This window comes from Cebus imitator, unplaced genomic scaffold (genome assembly GCF_001604975.1).
Source record: "Cebus imitator isolate Cc_AM_T3 unplaced genomic scaffold, Cebus_imitator-1.0 Scaffold99, whole genome shotgun sequence".
Lineage (NCBI taxonomy): Eukaryota > Metazoa > Chordata > Mammalia > Primates > Cebidae > Cebus > Cebus imitator.
The window spans coordinates 5,286,323-5,309,307 of record NW_016107414.1 but is presented as its reverse complement, the minus strand read 5'-3'; the positions used below and the strand labels follow the sequence as shown (position 1 = coordinate 5,309,307).

Sequence of the window (22,985 nt, the reverse complement as noted above, 5' to 3'; positions counted from 1 at the left end):
CTAATAATTAAGGATCTTGTCAATTCAAAATCTGATTCAGTAGGTCTTGGATAGGGCCTGAGATTTCTTATAAGCTCCCGGTTGATGATGTTGATGCTGCTGGTCTGCACTTGAGTAGCAAGGCTGTAGAGTGAATTAAGATTAGCCCTAACTACCACCTTTAGCTAACATATTGAACCAGGCATTGTGTTAAGCACTCTGCAACATTATGAGGTAGGTACTATTATTATCTCCACTTTACAGGTGGCAACTGAGGCATACAGTGTTTAGGTAATTTGCCCATGGTCATACAATTTGTGAATTACAGCACCAGAGGTTATGTATTCTAAGGCCTTTACTTACAATACCATGCCATTTATGCTGCCTCTCAAAGAGGAATTATAAAGGTGAAATAAGAAGCCAAATAACTTCTAGCAAGTAAGATAAATATTTCAAGAACAAGTTTGGATTGGGCACTGATATGGTTTGGATCTGTGTCCCCACCAAATCTCACGTCAAATTGTAATCCCCAGTGTTGGAGGAGGGACCTAGTATGTGGTGACTGGATCATGGAGGTGGATTTCTTATGAGCGGTTAGCACTAGCACCCTTGGTACTGTCCTTGAGATAGTTCTTATGAGATCTGGTTGTTTAAAAGTGTGTAGCACCTTCCCCCTCAGTCTCTCTTGCTCCTGCCATGTAAGATGCCTATTCCTTTGCCCTTTGCCTTCCCCCATGATTGGAAGCTTTTTGAGGCCTCCCCAAAAGCAAAAGCTGCTATGCTTCCTGTAGAGCCTGCAGAACTGTGAGCTAGTTAAACCTCTTTTCTTTTTATAAATTACCCAATCTCAGGTATTTCTTTATAACAATGCAAGAATGGACTAATACAAGTACCATATACACAGGTATAGGAGTTTAGTGGTTGGTGTGATTATCTCCAGGCTGAGATGATCAGAAACAGTTTGATCTTTCACTATCATGTGTTCCATCCTCTTCCTACATGGGTATGAAAGGGTTCTTGAGTATTTAACAGGATTTTTAGTATTAGATGATCCACTTTATCTGGTGCTGGAGATACCCTGCCCAAGTTTTTCTTCAAGCTCCAACTCAGTTCTTCAAGGTACGCCTTCAGTTCTGATTATATGTTTTAGTTTGTTAGAAGAGTATCCATCTACTTTAGGGTCAGCTTCTACCAAATTCTAGGCTTTCTCTCACACCTATGACTTGTGACCAAAGAAAGTATTTTTTCACCAGCCCTGGTTACTTAGCGTGAGTCTATAATTCAAGAAAGTGCCAATAAAGCAGAGATGGTGTCTTAGTCAGGGTACTCCAAAGAAGTAGAACCAACAGGATGGAGAGATAGATAAGTAGTTGAGAGGGAATTTAATATGGAAATTGACTGGAGATTATGAAGGCTGAGAAGTCCTGTGATATGCTGTCTGTAAGTTGGAGAACCAGAGAAGCCAGTGGTATAGTCCAGTCTGGGGTTGAAGGCCAGAGAACCTAGTGAGTGGGGGAGCACTGATGGAAGTCCCAGAGGCCTGAGAGTAAAGAACCTACAGTTCTAATGTCCAAGATCAGGAGAAGGGTATCCCAGCTTCAGTAGAGGGCAAAAATTTGCCTTTCTTCTGCCTTTTTGTTATATCTAGACCCTCAACCGATTGGATGGTGCCCACTCAAATTGGGTGAGGGCAGAGCTTCCTTAGTTCACTGACTGAAATGCCAGTCCCTTCCAGAAACACCCTCATAGACGTACTCAGAAATAGCGCTTTACCAGCTATCTGGATATGCCTCAGCCCAGTTGAGGAGATACCTAAAATTAACCATCACAGATGGGAAATGCTTTTTCCTCTGTAGAGCTGCTAATGCACTGATAAAGTATTGAGAGCTGTGTATGAATAAGAAGCCAAGTCATGTTAGTTTGGCTTTTTTTTTTTTTTTTTTTTAAAGGAGAAAAAAATACTTAAGCTAAGTGAAGGAAATTTTTAAAAAATGTTGGCAGAAACGGAAGAAGTGTTAGAGAGGGAATTGACTAAATGCGATAGTCTCAGCTGGACAATTTTTGAGTTAGGATAAACTTACAAGACAGCTCCTTCCGTTTGGGACTGAAAGGTGCAGGCATGTGGGTGTGGGTCCTGGCAAAGGGTAAGTAGAGGCCAGGTGTAGTCATATCACACCATCAGGGTTGTCACACATAGGACCATTTAGGCCATGGTGACAGGTCAAATTGGGCAAGTAGGATACATCATGGGTGGCATCTCCAGAGCTCTGATGTGATATGCAGCTTACAGGGGTGCTAAGTAAATATTTGTTAAATGATGAGTATCAGAATAAGGTTAAGTAGGGTTTAAGGTCAGGTATTCCCAAGATGAGCAATGTTTCCAGGAACTCTCTAGGGAAACATTAGCTATATTAGGAGGCTCTACAGACTAAAGTTTTTGCCCCTGCACATCTGAGACACTGGTGGAGACATCTTAGTGGTGAAACCTATTCTGTTTTAAAGGATGAAAGTCAAGACTAGACTCGGCCTGCTGAGAATGAGGATGCCTTAAAATCCATTTAGAAACCTGTGACAGTCTTAGGGTGGGAATCAGGAGGACATGGAATTCTGCTGGAAAGAGATTCTTCTCTTAGACTTGAGGTTCTGCTGGAAAACTGTTGTGTCCTACTTAGGGATTTCACTGATTTAGCCTTGGGCTAGAGTGCCCCCTTCTGTGGCATCAGATTTCTTAAATCATATGACTAACTTATGTTCTTAGACTGGGTCATGACTCATGGTCATGGGATTCTATCAGAAAAAGGAAGAAAATGATACGGGGAGGTGGAGAAAAAGATAAAGCTTCATTCGCTTAGTTCATGCAACATATTTATCGAGAGATTTTTGGTGTGCATTGGATTGAAATAAGGTTTACAAAAATAAGACACTAGATAACGTCAAAGAATATAGTTTATGTAAATAAACAATGTAGGGAGATAGGAGCAATAATGTAAGTTAGTACAGAGTCTTTGATGCTATAACAAAGGAAGTGATTATTCAGAATAGGGAAGGGAAGCTGGTCAGAAGGGTCTCTGAGTCTTGTCACAAGTGGCATTCATCAGAAGGACAGGTAGATATAGGATCAGAAAAGGGGAGGCATCCCTAGCAAAGTGAACTGAGTATGCAAGGTTTAGAAGTGTGGAACATATGTTAGAGGAACTAGGGAAAAAATTCAGAATGGCTGGAGGATGAAATACTATTCTGAGTGGAATGTGGGAGGAGTGATGGTAGTGTAAGATGTAACATTGGAGAGGTAGGTAGAGGGCAGGTTAACAAAGGTCTGTGTGTCATGCCTAAAAAAAGATGGGGGAGCATTCGTTAAAGTGGTTTAGGGCATGAACTAGAGGGAAGAAATTTAGGTAGGGAGGCCAGTTAGTGGCCCAAGTGATAGATGATGAGAGCCTTAGAATGGCAATAGGAATGGAGAGGATAGGATGAGCTTTAGAAGTATTTAGCATAGATAGTCAGAATTTGCTGAACTACTGCATGTGGGAGGACTGCAAAGATGATTCTTAGGTTTCTGTTTAACCCTACCGCAGTCAAACCTGTTCATCCTCCTGAATGGCAGTGCTGTGAACTGAAATGGAGAGAATTCAGGAAAGGAGCAGGTTTGATGGGAATGGTGATAGTAGAGGAGAAGGAGCCAGACTCAGTTTTGGACAGATTTTAAGAGATCAGAGGAGATAGACAAAGGGCAATCCTGGAAGAATATTTTTGTCTTCTGCTTTGTGTCCTTAGCAAACTTGTAAACTTCTTTAGAGCAAGGATTATGTTTCTGTTTATTCTCTGTCATCCACTGGGTTGGTATAATGTTGAACTTCCTTAGGAAGAGGAAAGTACCCATCAGGTACTTGTTTGATGGACAGAAGTAGGGATGCTGAGAGAGAACACTTGAATATTTGGAATACAGCATGATTGAGCTGATGGATACTCAGCTGACAGTGACGGGAAAAGGCAGATTTTGATCTAATGTCACTTGTATTTGTTGCTTTTGGCCGATTTCTAGTTTTATGTATATTTTAGATTGTCTGAAAGATGTACAAAATTCTAGATTGCCTCCAGGGAGAGGAGCTAGGTAGCAGAGGGTCAATAATAGGAGAGAAATGTACTTTTCACTATTTGCCTTTCTTTTTTTTTTTTGAGATGGAGTCTCACTCTGTCTCCCAGGCTGGAGTGCAGTGGCATGATCTCGGCTCACTGCAACCTCCGCTTCCAGGGTTCCAGTGATTCTCATTTATGTTTTAAGTACTTTGTTATGGCAGCCTCAGGAAACAATACACTTATATACATGCTTACTCTTTATCCCATTTCCTTACATCAGCACACAGAGTGATAGTCGCTGGCCTAAATTTGGTATGATTCCTTTCTGCTCAGTATTTTTTGTATATTTTGAAAGTAAAGTTTATTCATACCAATATATGTAGATGTTTTTCACGTATTTTAACTCTGGAATTTGATTGTGTAAATTTATGACAATATACTTGTTTTAAGGCCAGGTGTGGTGGCTCATGCCTGTAATCCCAGCAGCTTGGGAGACCAGGGAGGGCAGATCACTTCAGGCCAGGAGTTCGAGACCAACCTGGCCAACATGGTGAAACCCTATCTCTACTAAAAAAATACAAAAAATTAGCTGGGTGTGGTGGCAGGCACGTGTAATCCCAGCTACTTGGGAGGCTGAGGCAGGAGAATCACTTGAGCCCAGGAGGCGGAGGTTGCAGTGAGCCAAGATCACCCCACTGCACTTTAGCCTAGGCAACAGAGCGAGACTCCACCTCCAAATATATATATATAAAATAGATATAGTTTCCTTGTGTAATACAACACAATGAACATTCTAATACATGTATGCTTGTGTATTTGTGAGAAAGTTTCTTTAAGCTATATATAAGTGAAATTATTGAATCTTAGGATATGACTTCTTTGTACAAAAATACAGCCAAATTGATCTCTAAAGGGGTTGCACTGATTTATACGAACCGTTCGCCAGTAACATATGAAAGTTGCTTGTCTTTACATCTTCTTTAGCACTTGTTAACTGAATTTTTAACTTTTGCCAGTCTTAGAGGAATGAAATAAATATCTGGCTTTTTCCTGATTACCAGTGAGGTTGAACATCTTTATCTTCTCCAATTATGTGACTTGTCGTTTCACTATTGCATATATTATCATAAAGACTTTGTCAAGTTTAATTTCTTCTTAAAATAGAACATCTATGAAATGCCAAGTACTTTATTTTAAAATTTTATGATGAAAATTTTTAAACTTTTAGAAAAGTAGAGGTAATAGCAGGGGTTAGTACATTTGGGCTGCTAACACAAAATACTACAAGCTGGGTGATTTATAAACAACAGAAATTTATTTTCCACAGTTATGGAGGCCAGGAAGTCTGTGATTAAGGCACTGACAGATATAGTGTCTGGTGAGGGCACTGCTTTTTGGTTCATAGATGGCGACTTCATGCTGTGTCTTCACATGGTTGAAGGGGCAAAAGAGCTCCTTTGGGCCTATTTTATAAGGGAGCAATCCATTCCTGAGGGACCTAACCACCTCTCAAAAGGCCCTGCCTCCTAATACTATCACCTTGAGGATTAGGATTTTGACATACAAATTTGGGGACATGCACAAACATTCACACCACAGCAAATAGTACAATGAAAACCCCTATGTTAAATGTTTATAGCACTTTGCTATTATTTGATACATATTTTTAAGCTGAGTCATTTTGAAGTAGATTGTAATATAACACATTTTGCAACATTTCATATTCCATCTCTAGGATATGTGGGAATTCTATATGACAAAAATACCTTAGTATCATTGAAAATCTAGTCCATATTTACATTTTCCCAAGTGTTCCCAGTATGTCTTTTATAACTTTTTAAAATTTAGGATTCAGTGTGCTTTGTGTTTGGTTGTTACTTGATTTTATTTAAAAATCCGCTGTCTTTTACTTAGCACTGTAAGAATAAAGACTAGTTTGTAAAGTAGGCAATTTGGTTTGTAAAATGTGCCTTGTTCTGGATTTGTCTGTGTCTTGTGGTTAGCTTTTTTTTTTTTCTAACTTTTAAGTTCAGGGGTACATGTGCAGGTTTGTTACATAGGTAAACATGTGCCATGGTGGCTGCGCAGATCATCCCATCACCTAGGTATTCAGCCCAGCACCCATTAGCTGTTCTTCCTGATGCTCTCCCTGCCCCACCATCCCCACAACCCGCCCCACAGGCCCCAGTGTGTGTTTTTGTCCCCCTATGTGTCCATGTGTTCTCATCATTCAGCAACCACTTATAAGTGAGAACATGCGGTGTTTGGTTTTCTGATCCTACATTAGTTTGCTGAGGATAACAGCTTCTAACTCCTTCCATGTCCCTGCAAAGGACATGATCGCCTTCCTTTTGTGGTTAGCTTTTTTCTCTACCCCCAGCATTTTCTATGAAACAAAATTTGGATCTAAACTTGATAAGATCCAGGTTAAACAGTTTTAGCAAGAATGCCTCACAGGTAATCTGTATAATTCATAGTGTATCACATCAAGAGGCATGTAATGTTTGGTTGTCTCATAATTAATGATGCTAATAACTTTTGCCACCCGGTTGAGGTAGTGACAAACCAGATCTTGATGTTATGTTTTTCTTTTTTTTCTTAGTAACTAACCTGAGGGGTGATACTTAAGCACCATGTGAATGTCAAGCTCTTCATTAACCCTTCGCTTAGACACTTTAGCCTTTATAGGTATCCCTTTCTTGAATCAACTAGTCTATGAGGGTTTTTAGAGTGGTGATTTTTCTAATTCTCTGATTTTTCATTTTTAGCTAGCAGTCTTCTATAAAGATCTGTTGCTTGTTAGCTGGGGCTATTTGGTTACCTTGACATATAGTTTCTATTGAAAATGCAGGATAAGTGCTTAATGCTTTTTATTTAATCACTAACATTTAGAATAAAGAATTGATATAATAGTATCCAGTGGTGTCACATGCATTCTCTCTCCACCTGTGCCTCTCAAAAGCACAATTTTGGATTCAGGGATTTTAATATATTTATTGTGTTACAGTCCTAACCATTATTCTGTTTGATACTGAAAAACTTATACATTTGGTCAGTGGGAGCAATTTCAAGCCAGTTACTATCTGCTTTTAGCATAACTTTACTAATCCTTGAATACTTCCTTGTTTTCTAGAATATATTGTGATGTGATTTGTATATTCCTAACCTGATACCTGAAATTGGCTATTTCTCCCAGATGCAGTGGTTTCTTTTAGTGGGAATGCTATTTAGAAACCAAAATTTGAGTGCACATAATGCTTCATACTTCTTGAGTGTCCCTACTTCTAAGCCTTTTTGTGGAACGGAACTAGGAAACATGTTCTTTAAAAAATCGTGAAGGTGTTTATAGGCTAAGTTGCTTTGAACCAACCCTTTGTCAAAAATAACTAGAAGAGCTAAACAAAAAGTGTAAACTATTTGAAATCACTGAAAGCTACCAGGGCAGTGAGAAATTGCAAAATCAAGATCTCAGAGAAGTGGGAACCTCAGCTACATGATCCCAAATCATTTGGGACTACCTTTGCCCTAAAGAGATCCTCTAATTCCAAATGCAGTGACTGACAAATAGAATTTGAGTAGAGCTTTTGACAGACCCTGTGGTTGGGGAGTATAAAAATTGGAGTTCCTGGCTGGGTGCGGTGGCTCACGCCTATAATCCCAGCACTTTGGGAGGCTGAGGCAGGCGAATCACCTGAGGTCAGGAGTTTGAGACCAGCTTGGCCAACATGGTGAAACCCCATTCCTACTAGCTGGGTGTGGTGGCGGTCGTCTATGTCTTAGCTACTCAGGAGGCTGAAGCAGGAGAATTGCTTGAACCTGGGAGGTGGAAGTTGCAGTAAGCCGAGATTGTGCCACTGTGTTCCAGCTTGGGCGACAGAGAGAGACTCTGTCTAAAAAAAAAAAAAAATTGGAGTTCTTAAGCAAATAATCAGGGCTTTTGATTGGGACTCTGAAAGAGTACACCTTAGCAATAATAGTGAGCTGGAAATAGACTGGCTTTCACAGACTGAAGACCAGTTTCAAATAATCTCTATCTCCGATAGGATTAATTAAGAGTTGTTAAGAACCAATTGCCAGGACACTTAAGCTCTATGTTTGCCAGAAGCAAATGTAAGTCCTCTTTGGAAGAAGATAATATCATTCAGAAACTTAAATTATTCTGCAAACTTTTGTATGTAGTTACTTCTCAGTATCTGAGTAGGATTGGTTCCAGAATTCCCCCACCCATACCAAAATCCATGGATGCTCAAGTCCTTGATTTAAAAAGAAAAAGGTAATCTTTGCATATAACCTATGTACATCTTCCTGTGTACTTTAATTTCTAAATTACTTATAATACCTAATACAGTGTAAATGCTATGCAAATAGTTGTTATACTCTATTGTTTAGGTAATAATGATGGGAAAAGCCTGCATGTTCCGTACAGATGCAGCCAACCTTTGTTTTTTTAATATTTTTGAGTTGTAGTCAGTCGAATCCACAGATGGAGAACTCATGGATACAGAGGGCTGTCTGTACAATGTTCAGAATTCCATTCTTAAAAAAAAATTAGTAAATGCCTTTTACTTACCATTTATATGGTTATAAATATTATCTCCCAATATGTTACATTTTACTTTCTTAATGGAGTCACGATGAATAAAAATTCTTAATTTCAAGATAGATAAAGATATCAAGCCTTTTTCTTTTAGTGATTATTGCTTTTGTGTCTTAAGAACTTCTCTAACCTGAAATTATGAGTATATTCTCCTATACCGTCTTCTTAAAGCACCACAGCTTTGCATTCCATATGCCTTCAGTCTACGTAGAATGAATTTCAGTGAAGTATGGAACAGGAATTCAATCATTTTGTTTTCTGTTTGTCTTAAGCTGTCTCTCAGCATTATTTGTGGAAAATACCCTCTTAATGGTTTTAGTTTCCTTTGCCTAGTTTGGCATATAATAGACTCTTTATGAATTAATTTGAATAAAGGATACTATTTTGGTAGTGTGAAACTCTTTCTGTAGGTTCCTTGTGGTTTTCAAATATATTGTCTAATTTACTAATTGATTTTTTATTCTGTTCTCCTTATGTTCTGTTTTACTTATCAATTATAAGGGCCTTTCATTTACTACTGAAATCCTATTCAGTAGTAAATAATGTCAGATTTACTTAAATAAATGTCAAATTTTCTTTGCATCTGTTTTAAATTTCCTTTTGTTTATCATAGCGGTCTTTACAGTTATGAGACTTGCTTGATACGTTTTCTTGAGCTCTTTGCCTTAGACTGTGTTTCTTAATCCTAATAGAACATTGCAGTCACCTGGAGAGATTTTAAATGCTACCTGTCATTTGGGCTCTACCCCTGACCCAGTTATAGTATTTTTAAAGTTTCCCAGTTGACTTTTGTGTAGTTAAGGTTGAGAAGCACTGGTCTGAGACATGACTGGATACTTTTGGGTTCTTCAGATTTTTTAGGTCAGTTTTTCTTTTTGGCAAAGGCCCTTTTGATTTTATAAGTTTAAAGGAACTTCTCTTTTTGACAGATTTTATGAAACTTTTACTCTTTGACATCTAAAAACATACATAGAAAGTTTCTGAAGATTGTTATATAAGCGTTATTTATGGCTAAATTTTTTTGTCCCTTCACATCTCATATTCCGTGCAATTAAATCCAACAGATATTTCTTGAGCATCTGCTTTGTGCCAGGCATTATGCAAGGGCTTGGTGAACAAGAGAAGGTCTTTGACCTTCTGGAGCTTATAGTCTGTACTTCTAAGTAATCATAAGCATAATGAGCTATTCAGAAGAGATGGGGGTATAGGGTTCTGTGCAGTTGCACTGCCGGAGGGTTGAACCTATTCTGTGAGTCAGGGAACGTCTCCTTGAAGTAACATTTAAGCTAAGACTTAAGAACAAGTTCAGAAAACATATTCTTTAGGTAAACTGGACTTTTTCAAAATTAAAAACTTTTGTGTTTCAAAGGACATCAAGAAAGAAGACTTTCTTGAATGGGAGAAAATATTTGCAAATCATGTATCTGTGAGGAGTCTACTACTACCAGAATATATAAAGAACTCATACAACCCAACATACTGACAACTCAATTAAAAAAATGGACGGAAGATATGAATAAACAGTTCTCCAGAGGAGATATGCAAATGGCCAACAAGCACATGATAAGATGTCCAACTTTGGCCGAGTGCAGTGGCTCACGCCCTTAATCCCAGCACTTTGGGAGACTGAGGCAGGTGAATCACCTGAGGTCAGGAGTTTGAGACCAGGCTGGCCAACATGGTGAAAACCCGTCTCTACTAAAAATACAAAAATTAGCTGGGTGTGGTGGCGAGCACCTGTACCCAGCTACTTGGGAGGCCGAGGCAGGAGAATCACTTGAACCTGGGAGGTAGAGGATCATGCCACTACTCCAGCCTGGGTGACAAGAGTGAAACTCCATCTCAAAAAAAATAAAAATAAAAAAAAGATGTCCAGCTTCACTGGGCGTTAAGAAAATGTAAATCAAAACCGTGAGCTACCACTTCACACTCAGCAGACAGCTATCATAAAAATAATTAGAAAATAACAAGTATTGGTGAGATGTAGTAGAAATGGTAGCCAAAAGATGTAAACAACCCAGACATCCATTAACAGTTGAATGGATAAATGAGTTGTGTTATACACGTATAAAGGAATAATAGCCATAAAAACGACTGAAATACTGATACATGCTGCAACATGGATGCACCTTGAAAACATGTTAAATAAACCAGAAACTAAGATTACCTATGTGTAACTCCTTTCATAATCAGAATAAGCAATCCCATCGAGACAGAAAGTAAATTAGTGGTTGCCAGGGAACTGCGGAGGGGAGATAGGAAGAGATTATTTAAAGGGTATAGGGAGGTGGTGGTTGTATGACGTTTTAAGTGCACTAAATGCCAGTGAATTGTATACTTTAAAATGGTTAATTATATAAATTTCACTTTCAAAAATGTACATAAACCGGATTAAATTTTTAAAACTTGTATGACCATACAGTTTTGTATGACTGTACAGTTTTAAGTGCTTAAGTATTTCTTCTGAGTGGAGTTGGTCAACCTAAATAATAAGCAGAGAGAGATTCCCTGGAAGAAAATGATGTTATTTGGCAGCAGCATTGCAGTGGGAATGTGCTTGCCTTGGTAAACTATGTGTATATTCAAGTAGGTAAAGGAAGACCAAGGTTTTTAAAGGGAAAAGGAGGTAATGTAATTGTTTTGAAATGATTATCTTTGGCTACAGTGATCAATAACAAGAGTGATGCCAGTCTAAGGTTGGACAGGCAGTTGCTGGGCAGATGTCCTTGCGGAAGTATTTATTGTGTAAGATTGCAGTGCCTTTGAGCAAGCCAGGCTGTGGTTTTTGCAGAGTCTTGTGATAGTTTTTGTTTAGGTAAACAAGTGTGAAACCCCCTTTTCTTAGTTTCCCAGCTCTATATGTCAGATTTTTAAAAATATACTAGTGATTTCATTTTGATTCTGACAATTTTCACAAATTATTACAATTATTGTTATTGCATATTTTACAGATTTTGTTCAATATTAAACATTAAAAATGAAATTTATTGGAAATACATCTAATGGTATGGACTTTTAGAAATGTCATTTAGTCTGTTTTTCCATGGATGACTGCTACATGAATGAATGGTACAAGGGTTCAGCATAAATTCTGTTCCTATTTTATGATTTATTAGACTCAAGTGCTGAGAAACCTCGTTGATGTAATAAAATGGTAATAGAAAGAGTTTAGTTATGGCAGTGTCACTCAGTTTTTTGAACTTCTGAGTCATATACTAAAAAGCATATAGCAATTTAGCATAAAATTGACTCAATGATTAATTGACTCACAACTCAGGTTTTCAGTCAGTGTTTTTGAAATGTGAAGAATTGGAAAGCAGTTCACTTGCATAACAACTTGGTAATCATTAGAGTAATTTACTACTTTCTCAGCACCTCCACTAGCATTTCCAGTCCACCCTATGTTCAGTGCTTCAGAAATTTTTGCCTGTCAGGGAACTATATCACAGTAACAGACATAAGTTAGGGGAATGTTTTTCTTTTGTAAAATGGAAAAGCATTAATGTTAAGGGGAAAAAGGGAAAGATGAGTTCTCATGACACAGGCAGAGTAGTTTTTGAAATGATTACCTGTGAGAGATGAAAATTTTCTGATGCTCTTAAAGCTGTCTGTGTACTTGGACCTCTTTAAATCTTTGTGTACTTAGTACCATACTCTTTCTGAGGTTTTATATAAAGTGCTGCTTACAGCCTGCTTTTAGCTATGAATCTTTGAATAACGTGGAACCTCTGTGCACTGTGAATAAAAAGAGGTGAAATAGAAAAAAAAGTAAAATTTGACCCTAAAGCTCTGTCTTTGAAAATAACTTTTTTTTTTTTTTTTTTTGAGATGGAGTCTTGCTCTGTCGACCAAGCTGGAGTGCAATGGCATGGTCTTGGCTCACTGCAACCTCTGCCTATGAGGTTCAAATGATTCTCCTGCCTCAGCCTCCTGAGTAGCTGGGATTACAGGTGCCCACCACCATACCCGGCTAATTTTTTTGTATCTTTTTAGTAGAGACAGGGTTTAACTATGTTGGCCAGGCTGGTCTTGAACTCCTGACCGCTTCATCTGCCTGCCTTGCCTCCCAACATGTTGGGATTATAAGTGTAAGCCATCGGGCCCAGCTTTTTTTTTTTTTTTTAATTTTGTTCTGGAATAAATGTGGAGTTAATACAAAATTCTTAAATTGATTGGCTTAGGAGTTTCGGCTTTTCTTCTCATTCCTTTTTAAAAAATTTTCCCAGGTCAATGAATGGTCATTGAAGATAAGAAAGGAAATGAGAGTTGTTGACAGGCAAATAAGGGGTAAGTTATCATTTTATGTCTTCTATTTTTCACCCTCTTGGTATATTTTGCTTCATTTCATAAAAATAAACAGCATTTGTATATTGTAAGACATAGTTTATTCCAATATCAGTTATTTATAGCTGACTTATTTTGCTTTTTAATTCTGTAATCAGTATTAAAGAAAGATAATGAGTTAGAAGAAGCTTTCTATTTTAGAAGAGCAAAAGAAACCTCTTGCTACTTATAAAGAAATGTCTTTGATGGAATTCAAATTACATAAATTGCACATAAGTAAGGAATACAGTTCTATTATCACTACTCTATTTGTTTTAGCATGACTATAAATTGAGCACAGTATGTTTATAAATTTTTTTTTGAGTACCATTTAAGGTGATTTGCAAAGGGATGGTAATGTTTAAAACTTTTAAGCTTTTTAACACTTTCATGATTGGAGAAGAATTAATACCATAAAGAAATCCCAGTATCACTTTCTTTAAAAAGAATTGGAGAGGGAAATTCCACTCTCAGCCATGAAGGAGTAATTGCTTTTCTACTTGGATTCTCATCGTAAATAAAAGTTTGGACAAAGCAAGAGAGAAAAAAAAACTGGACAAAATCTGTGAAACAGCTATTTTCAGACATTAGACAGCTGGCAGTACAAAATTGTGATCATTGAGAGTTGAGAAACAAAGACAGAGCCTTCAGACGATCCTGTTGTTCTGCCTGGAGATGCTTGCTGGATTATAGCCCATGGAAGGAGGTTCCAAGCAGAGCATAGTGGTTTCACTGGGTTGAGAATAGAGATAAGTATTGAGGGAGGCTGAAGTGGCTGGAATTGGTGGAGCAGAGTATCAGAGAGAAGGGAAATACTCAGAGAAAGAACTTCAAGTGCCTCCATAGGATCCATTGGAGTCTTTGTTTGAATACTAAGCTGTGCATGCTTAGAATGAAATTTCAAGAGACTGGGCAAAGAACAATTAGTAGGAACAGAACAACTATTAGGAAGCTGCAAGCTAGATAATTTCTAGAGCTAATAAAGGGTTCAGAAGTGGTTGAGTTCTATTCAGACATAGAAAAGAGACTTTGTTGAACCTCTGGGATGTTCAGAGAGACCTCAGAATAGTCACACCTTATTAATAAGGATCAGGTACTCCTAGAAAAAAGGCTACCACAAGCCCATACCAACCAACCAACCAACAAGACTTAAAAGACTTGAAGGCCGATTTGCAGGTAATTTGACTGCTTGCCAAAGTAAAGATTAACACTCTTTAAGGGAAGATTATAAAATTAAGACACCCAACAATGAAACATCCACAGTGGCCAGCATCTAATGAAATATTATTGTGAAGAATCAAGAAAAAATTTATGTACCCCAAATCAGAAGAAAAGCCAGGTATTATAGATTTTTTTTAAAAACCCCAGCCCCCCCCACCAAAAAAAACCCTGGATGATCAAATTAGCAGTCAAGGATTTTTAAACAAATATTTTAAATATGTTGAGGTTAAAGGATAACATGAACATAATGAGGAGATAAATAGAAAATGCAGAAAAGAACAAAATGAAATTTCTAGAGATGAAAGATTTGAAATGAAGTGAAATTAAATGAAAACTTCACTGAATGGATTTAATAGCAGATTAGATATTACAGAAAACAAGATCAGTGAAATTAAAGATATACAAAATCCAAAATGTTCCAATGAGCATTTCCGTTGAGTGTCTTGTCAGCACCCCAAATATTTCAGATTTTGGATTTCAGATTTTCTGATTAGGGATACACAACTGGTATGATGCAAATATTCCAGAATCTAAAGTCTGAAAGACATTTGGTCTGAAGCATTTTGGATGAAACAGCGCAAACTAGAATATCTTTCATATGGTGAAAAAAACCCACAAAATACCCCCATGTTATCCTAGACTTAAGTCCAATGAAGGTAACATTTATAGGTGAAGGTGAAGTAAAGATATTTTCAAACAAAAGCCAGAAAGAATTTATTGCCAATACAAGAAATGTTAAAAGAAGTTGTGGAAAGAACCTGGGAATGGGGAGGTTGCAATGAGCTGAGATCATGATGCCACTGCACTCCAGCCTGGGTGATAAAGTGAGATTCAAAAATAAAAAAGAAGCTCATTTAAATTCACATTAGAGTGTTACAAGTTTAGGATGTTAAGCATAATCCCCATGGTATCCACAAAGAAAATGGCTATATAATATATACAAAAGGAAATGAGAAGGGAATTAAAACATTTCATTACAAAAAAAATTAAGTAAACACACAAGAAAACATTAGTACGGGAAATAAGGGACAAAATAGCTGTGACATATAGAAAATAAATGGCAAATTGGCAGAAGAAAATTTGTCCTTATCAGTAATTTCTTCTTTTTTTTTTTCTCCTTGAAACAGGGTCTTGCTCTGTCATCAAGGCTGGAGTACAGTGGCTCACAGCAGCCTTGACCTCCTGGGCTCTCATAGTCCTCCCATCTCAGCCTCCCAAGTAGCTGGGACCAGCTAATTTTTGTATTTTTTGTGGAGCCAGGGTTTCACCATGTTGCCTAGGCTAGTCTGGAACTCCTGCCTCCCACCTTGGCCTCCCAAAGTGCTAGGATTACAGGCATGAGCCACTGTGCCCAGCACACAGTAATTACTTTGAATGTAAATGGATTAAAGTCTCTAATCAAATAACAGACATTGGCAGAATGGATTTTTAAAAACAAAATCTTATATTTAAAAACATATGCTGTCTACAAGAGTAAGATTTTAGATCCAAAAACACAAATAGGTTGAAAGCAAAAGGATGGAAAAAGATATTTTATGAACATTGTAAATAAAGGACAACAGGGACAGCTATGTTATTATCAAGTAAAATAGACTTTAACTCAAAAAAGATTATATGAGACAAAGAAGGATATTATGTATTATTAAAAGATTAAATACAGCAAGAAGATAATACAAGTGTTCATATTTATGTATAGAACAACAGACTGTCAAAACATATGCAGCAAAAGTGGGCAGAATTGAAGAGAGAAATGGTTCTTCCATAATAGATAGAAACTTCAATACCCCACTGTCAACAGTGGGTATAAAAACTAGACAGGAATTAGGTAGGAAAACAGGGGACTTGAAGAATGAAAGCAGAGCGTTGTGGCTCACGCCTGTAATCCTAGCACTTTGGGAGGCTAAGGTGGGTGGATCACCTGAGGTCAGGAGTTCAAGACTAGCCTGGTCAACCTGGCAAAACCTCGTCTCTACCGAAAATACAAAAATTAGCTGGGTGTCATGGCGTGTGCCTGTAATCCCAGCTACTCAGGAGGCTAAGGTGGGAGAATCGCTTGAACTTGGCAGACAGAGGTTGCAGTGACCCAAGATTGTGCTATTGCACTCCAGCCTGGGAGACAAAGCGAGACTCCATCTCAAAAAAAAGAGAATGAAATAAGCCAATTAGATCTAAAGATGTATACAGAATACAAAATACACATTCTTCTCACATATACACGAGACATTCTTTAGGATAGACCATATGTTAGACTACAAATCAGATCTCAATCAAATTCAGAAGATATATATGGGATCTTCTCTGACCACAACAGGATGAAATTAGAAATCAGTAACAGAATACTGAAAAATTCACAAATGTATGAAAATTAAGCAACACATTCTTAACCAGTGGGTGAAAAAAAGAAATCACAGGGAAACTAGAAAATACAGACAAGTAAAAACCAAATCACAACATACCAAAAGTTAGAAGGTGCAGCAAGAGCAGTGCTCATAGGAAAATTAATAGCTGTAAATGCTTACATTAAGAATGAAGGCCAGGTGCAGTGGCTCACACCTGTAATCCCAACACTTTGGGAGGCCAATGCTGGCAGATTGCTTGAGCCCAGGAGTTTGAGACCAGCCTGGGCAACATGGCAAAACCCTGTCTCTATCAAAAATACAAAAATTAGGTGCTGTGGCCTGTGCATAGTTGCAGCTACTTGGGAGGCTGAGGTGGGAAGATCACTTGAACCTGGAGGCAGAAGTTACAGTGAGTTGTGATGGTGACCAACATTCCACTCCAGCCTGGGTGATGAGAGTGAAACCCTGTCAGAACAAGAACAAACTCAACCCAACACTAGCAGAATGAAGAAAATAATAAAGATTAAAGCAGAGACAAACAGAACAGAAAAAGAATAGAGAGAATTAACAAAATCAAAAGTTGATTCTTGAAAAAGACAACAAAATTGATACACCTTAACTAAATTGACTAAGGAAGAATAGAAGGGTGAAAGTACAAAAATCAGAGTTGAAAGTGGGGACATTACTATTACTACTGATTCCACAGAAATAAAGCTTATGAGAATACTATGCACGATTGTATGTTAATATATTGGGTAACCTAGATGTGATGGACAAATTACTAGAAACATAAAACTTACCAAAATCGAAACATGAAGAAATAGAAAATGTGAGTAGACTTATACCTAGTAGGGAGATTGAATCAGTAAGCAAAAATATCCTGACAAAGAAAAGCTATGGTCCTGATGACTTCACTGGAGAATTCTACCAAACAGTTAAAAAGAACTAACACCAGTGCTTCTCAAATCTCAAGAAATTGAAGAGAAGAAAACATTTCCTAATTCATTCTATGATGCTAGTGTTGTCCTGATAATAATATCAGACAAAGATGTTGTGAGAAAGCTATAGACCAGTATCTCTTGTGAACATTGGTGTAAAAATCTTCAACAGAATACTAGCCAACCAAATCCAGCAATACATTAAAAGGAGTATACATCATGACCAAGTGGGATTTATCCTGGAATGCAAGAATGATTCAACATATAAAATTTGATCAGTGTAATAACTCACATTAACAGATTGAAGGGGAAAAGAAACTTGCATTATCATCTCAATTGATGCAGAAAAAGCATTTGTCCAAATTCAGCACCCTTTCATGCTAAAAAACACTCAACAACTAGGAATAGAAGGAAATTACCTGAACATAGTAAAAACCATATATGGAAAGAAAACACAGGGACTATTATAGTAAATGGTGAAAGACTAAAAGCATTCCCTCTAAGATCAGGAACAAGGCAAGGAGGCCCACTTTTGCCACTTGTCTTTAACTTAGTACTGAACTTCTAGCCAGAGGAATGGGACAAGAAAAAAATAGTTGAAAGTATCTAATTTGGAAAGGAAGAAGTAAAAATCTCTGTTTGCAGCTGATATTGTATGTATAATACCCTAAAAATTTTTCAAAAACACCCATTAGAACTAATAAACAAATTCAGTAAAGTAGCAAGATACAAAATCAGCACCAAAAAAAATCACTTGTATTTCTCTATGTTAACAATGGACAATCTGAAAAAGAAATTAAGAAAAGTAATTTTCAATAGCATCAAAAATAACCAAATACTTAGGAATTTATTTAACCAAGAAGGCAAAAGACTTGTATAATGAAAATGATGAAAGATTGCTGAAAGAAATTAGACAAATAAATGGGAAGACATCTCATTTTCATGGATTGGGAGATTCAATATTATTAAGATGTCACTACTACTCAAAGCAGTCTTATACATTCAGTGCAATCCTTATCAAAATCCCAATGACATTTTTTAATAGAAATAGAGATATCTGTTCTAAAATTCTTATAGAATCTCAAGAGACCCTAAATAATCAAAATAGTCTTTAAAAAAAGAAACAAAGTTTGACAACACACTCCCTGGTTTCAAAACTTGCTACAAAGCTACAGAGATAACATCAGTATAGTACTGACATAAAGACAGATGTATAAACCAATGGAATATAATTGGGAATTCAGAAAAACTATGTGTCTGTTGTCAACTGATTTTTGACAAGGGTGGCAAGACCATTCAGTGGCAGAAAGGACAGTCTTCAACAAATGGTGCTGGGAAAACTGGATATTCATATGCAAAAGAATTCAGTGGGACCTTTGCCTAACAATGTATACAAAAACTAACCTAAAATGGATCAAAGACCTAATGTAAGAGCTAAAACTATAAAACACTTAGAAAAAAACACAGGACAAAACTTCACAACATAAAGAAGAAACTGCTGAGCATGGTGATGTGTGCCTGTAGTCCCAGCTGCTCGGGAGGCTGAGGCTCTTGAGGCCAGGAATTTGAGGCTGTAATGTGCTATCATCATGCCTGTGAATAGCCACTGCCCTATACCCTGAGGAACATAGATCCCATCTCCAAAAAATAAAAAAAAAAAGTAGACAAACTGGACTTCATGAAAATCAAAAACTTTTGTGCATCTTAAAAAGATTACTGGGCAGGGCACAGAGGTTCACTCCTGTATCCCAGCACTTTGGGAGGCTGTGGCGGGTAGACTGCTGGAGTCCAGGAGTTTGAGACTAGCCTGGGCAATGTGGTGAAACCCAGTCTCTACAAAAAAAGAAAAAGAAAAATTGTACACTAACAAAATAAAAAGATGTTACCATCAGAGGAAAAAGGCAACTCATAGAACAGGAGAAAGCATTTGCAAATCATTTATCTGACAAGAGATTGTTATTGAGAATACATACAGAACACCTAAAATGCAACAACAACAAAGCAACTTGACTCAAAAATGGGCACAGGGCTTGAATAGACTTTTGGAATTTCTCCAAATAAGCTGTACAAATTGTCAGTCAGCACATGAAAAGATGCTAAACATAACTAATCACTAGGGAAATGGAAATCAAAACCACCTCATACCCATTAAGATGACTACTATCAAATCAACAACAAAACCTCCAGAAAATAACAAGTGTTGGTGATGATGTGGTGAAATTGGAACCTTTGTATACCGTTGGTAAGAATGTAAAATGAAGTGGCCACTATGAAAAACAGCACAGCTGTTCCTCAAAAAATTAAAAATAGAATTACCATATAACCTAACAGTTCTACTTTTAGGCATATACACAAAAGAAAGCAGGGTCTAGAAGACATATTTGTACATCTGTCTTCTTCATAATAGCTAAAAATTGGAAATAACTCGTGTCCAGTGACAGATGATTGGTTAAGTAAAATGTCATATATACATACAATGGAATATTATTGAGCCTTAAAAAGAAAGTTCTGACATATGCTACAACGTGGATGAACCTTGAGAATACTAAGCTTAGTGAAATAAGCCAGTCAGGAAAAGAAAAATATTATATGATTCCACTTAAAGGAAGTACCAAGGGTAGTCAAATTTGTAAAGACAGAAAATAGAATAGTGGATGCCAGGAGTTGGGGGAAAGGGGAAATGGAGAGTTGCTGTTTAGTGGGTGCAGAATTTTAGTTTAGGGAAAGATGAAAAGAGGTCTGGGCTGGGCACAGTAGCTCACGCCTGTAATCCCAGCACTTTGGGAGGCCAAGGCAGGTGGATCACCTGAGGTCAGGAGTTCAAGACTAGCCTGGCCAACACGGTGAAACCCGTCTCTGATAAAAATACAAAAATTAGCCAGGCATGGTGGCGGGTGCCTGTAATCCCAGCTACTTGGGAGGCTGAGGCAGGAGAATTGCTTGAAACACGGGAGGCAGAGGTTGCAGTGAGCTGAGACTGCACCATTTTGCACTCCAGCATGGGCAACAAGAGTGAAACTCTGTCTCAAAAAAAATTAAAAAGAGTTCTGGATGGGACTGATGGTTGCACAACAATGTGAATGTACTTTATTCCACTGATTGTACACTTAAAAATGGCTAAGATGGTATATTTTAAGTATTTTACCACAGTTTTAAAAATTGGAGAAAACACTACTGATCATAAAGCATACCTGTGGCTGATGCTGGTGTGAGACTTCTAATATGTTTAGGCTTTCCTTAAGTTGCAGGTTTTTAGAAATGATTAGTGACTGTGTAGAAACTGTACTCTTATAATTGTGGGAATACTACTTGTTGATTATTGGAGCAAGCTTTGGAATGCATTTACAGTAAATTTGTTTTCAGTTCTTAGGGCCAGTACCAACAAATGATAGAATGAGCTTGAAAAAGGTGTTTTGAAATTCTGTCAAGTGTAATAGGATCATACTTTTCTTTTGAACCACTTTGATGTTTCTGGAAATGATTAATATTCACTACATTATTTTGATTTCATTTATGTCCTTCTATATTTTTTTCTATTTAATAGACACATTTAGATCACAATAAGAATGTATTTGAGTGCCAGTAAACCTGACTTACCCTTGATTTTTGGTGTTCTGTTCTAAATTTAGATATCCAACGAGAAGAAGAAAAAGTGAAACGATCTGTGAAAGATGCAGCCAAGAAGGGCCAGAAGGATGTCTGTGTAGTTCTGGCCAAGGAGATGATCAGGTCAAGGAAGGCTGTGAGCAAGCTGTATGCATCCAAAGCACACATGAACTCGGTGCTCATGGGGATGAAGAACCAGCTCGGTAAGACTGCACTTACCTTACATCTTGTAATGCCGATGCTGCTGTTATTACCAACACGGGTTCCTTGAATGGAAAAACTCAACTTTGGTTTTTATTCTTTGTATTTTCTTATTGTTGAGTGTTGTACAAATGCAAAATATAATAATATTGGTTGTTTTCTTTTGCCAGTATTTTAAAAATAATAATGAAATCTACATATAAATCTGCTTTGTTTAGAAGCTAGAATATATTGAACAGTGTTACCAAGTGACCTGAGAATTGAGTTGCAGGATTAAGAGGCCAGCCTAGATGTTTGGAGGGAGGATGAAGAAAAGAGTTCCCTCCCTTTGTCTTAGGCCCAGAGCAGCCCCAGGCAAAATGTTAAAACAGAATGTTGGGCTTTGGCTTACCTCGTTTTCTGCTTCATCTCTGTCTACGTATTGCTTCGTCACATCTTAGGAATCTGCAGACCACATGATGGGTATTCAGCGTACGTGGGAACCGTCCATTTTAGACGACTTTTAGGAACTCATAATATTTAAAATAAGAATAATTATCATAATATTTCAAATAAGAATTTCCTTTCAGTGTCCAGTACAGTACTATTTGTGGTCATTCATCTAGTTGGTTTCTTTTCTTAAATTAGAAAGTCCTAACTCAGAATTATAGTTCTTTAGTAATGGCAGCATGTGACTGTCAGATATTTAGATTGAATACAGACTCAGAAATTATAGAGAGCCAGCCATGGTGGGATGCAGTTGTAGTCCCAGCTGCTCAGGAGGCTGAGCAAGGAGAATTAAGTGCTTGAGCGTAGGGGTGTGAGGCCACAGTGAACTATGATTACACCTGTGAATAACCACTGCACTTGAGCCTGGACAACATATATGTAGCAAGGCTGTGTCTGTAAAAAAGAAATTATGGAGACATTTTTCACTAAAGAATATTTTCAGCTCTCTGTTAGATACTTCATTGATCACACTCAAAAGAAGTTAGAAGATGAAGTGTTTTAATTTATGGGATGGTGCCAAATGAGTTTCTAATGCATTATTTGGTTGTATTTGGCTCTGGGTATTTTCTTCACATTTAATTTTAACATTCGAATGTGGCTTTAAAATATGCTTAACCATGAAGGTATCATTAGTTTCTTTATCCAAAGACTGAAGAGAATAATCATGGACTGCGAAAGAGTAAAATTAATGACAAAATGTACCACATCTTCTTTAAAAAAAAATCTATCAAGATTATCTTCACTTCACTTTTATTTATATTTATATTTTATTTTTTGAGATGGAGTCTTGTTCTGTCACCCAGGCTGGAATGAAGTGGTGGGATCTCGGCTCATGACAACTTCCACTTCCCAGGTTCAAGTGATTCGCCTGCTTCAACCTCCCGAGTAGCTGGGATTACAGGCACCCACCACTACGCCCAGCTAATTTTTGTATTTTTAGTAGAGACGGGGTTTTGCCGTGTTACCCAGGCTGGTCTCGAACTCCTGACCTCAGGTGATCCACCTGCCTCAGCACTGCAAAGTGCTGGGATTACAAGCATGAGCCACCACTCCCAGCCTATCTGTACTTTTTTTGTTTTGTTTTGTTTTTAATTTTAGTGAGAGTTACTTTTTTTTTTTTTTTTTTATTGTACTTTATGTTCTGGGGTACATGTGCAGATCATGTAAGATTGTTGCATAGGTACATACATGGCAAGGTGGTTTGTTGCCACCATC

The 22,985-nt window shown here is 37.5% G+C and overlaps 1 protein-coding gene across 3 annotated transcripts in view; it reads left to right on the top strand.

Moving 5' to 3' along the window:
* The window catches only part of LOC108310005 (charged multivesicular body protein 3), a 110,454-nt gene that overhangs the window by 60,147 nt on the left and 27,322 nt on the right, over positions 1-22,985 (top strand). For 2 of the 3 annotated variants that reach the window (XM_017536642.2, XM_017536641.2), the window contains 2 exons: positions 12,880-12,940; positions 21,104-21,283. In XM_017536642.2, coding sequence (XP_017392131.1) covers positions 12,880-12,940; positions 21,104-21,283 — 241 coding nt within the window. Of the gene's footprint in view, positions 1-3,604; positions 3,624-12,879; positions 12,941-21,103; positions 21,284-22,985 lie in introns of those variants that run through there. The other variant, XM_037741370.1, reaches the window with a different exon arrangement.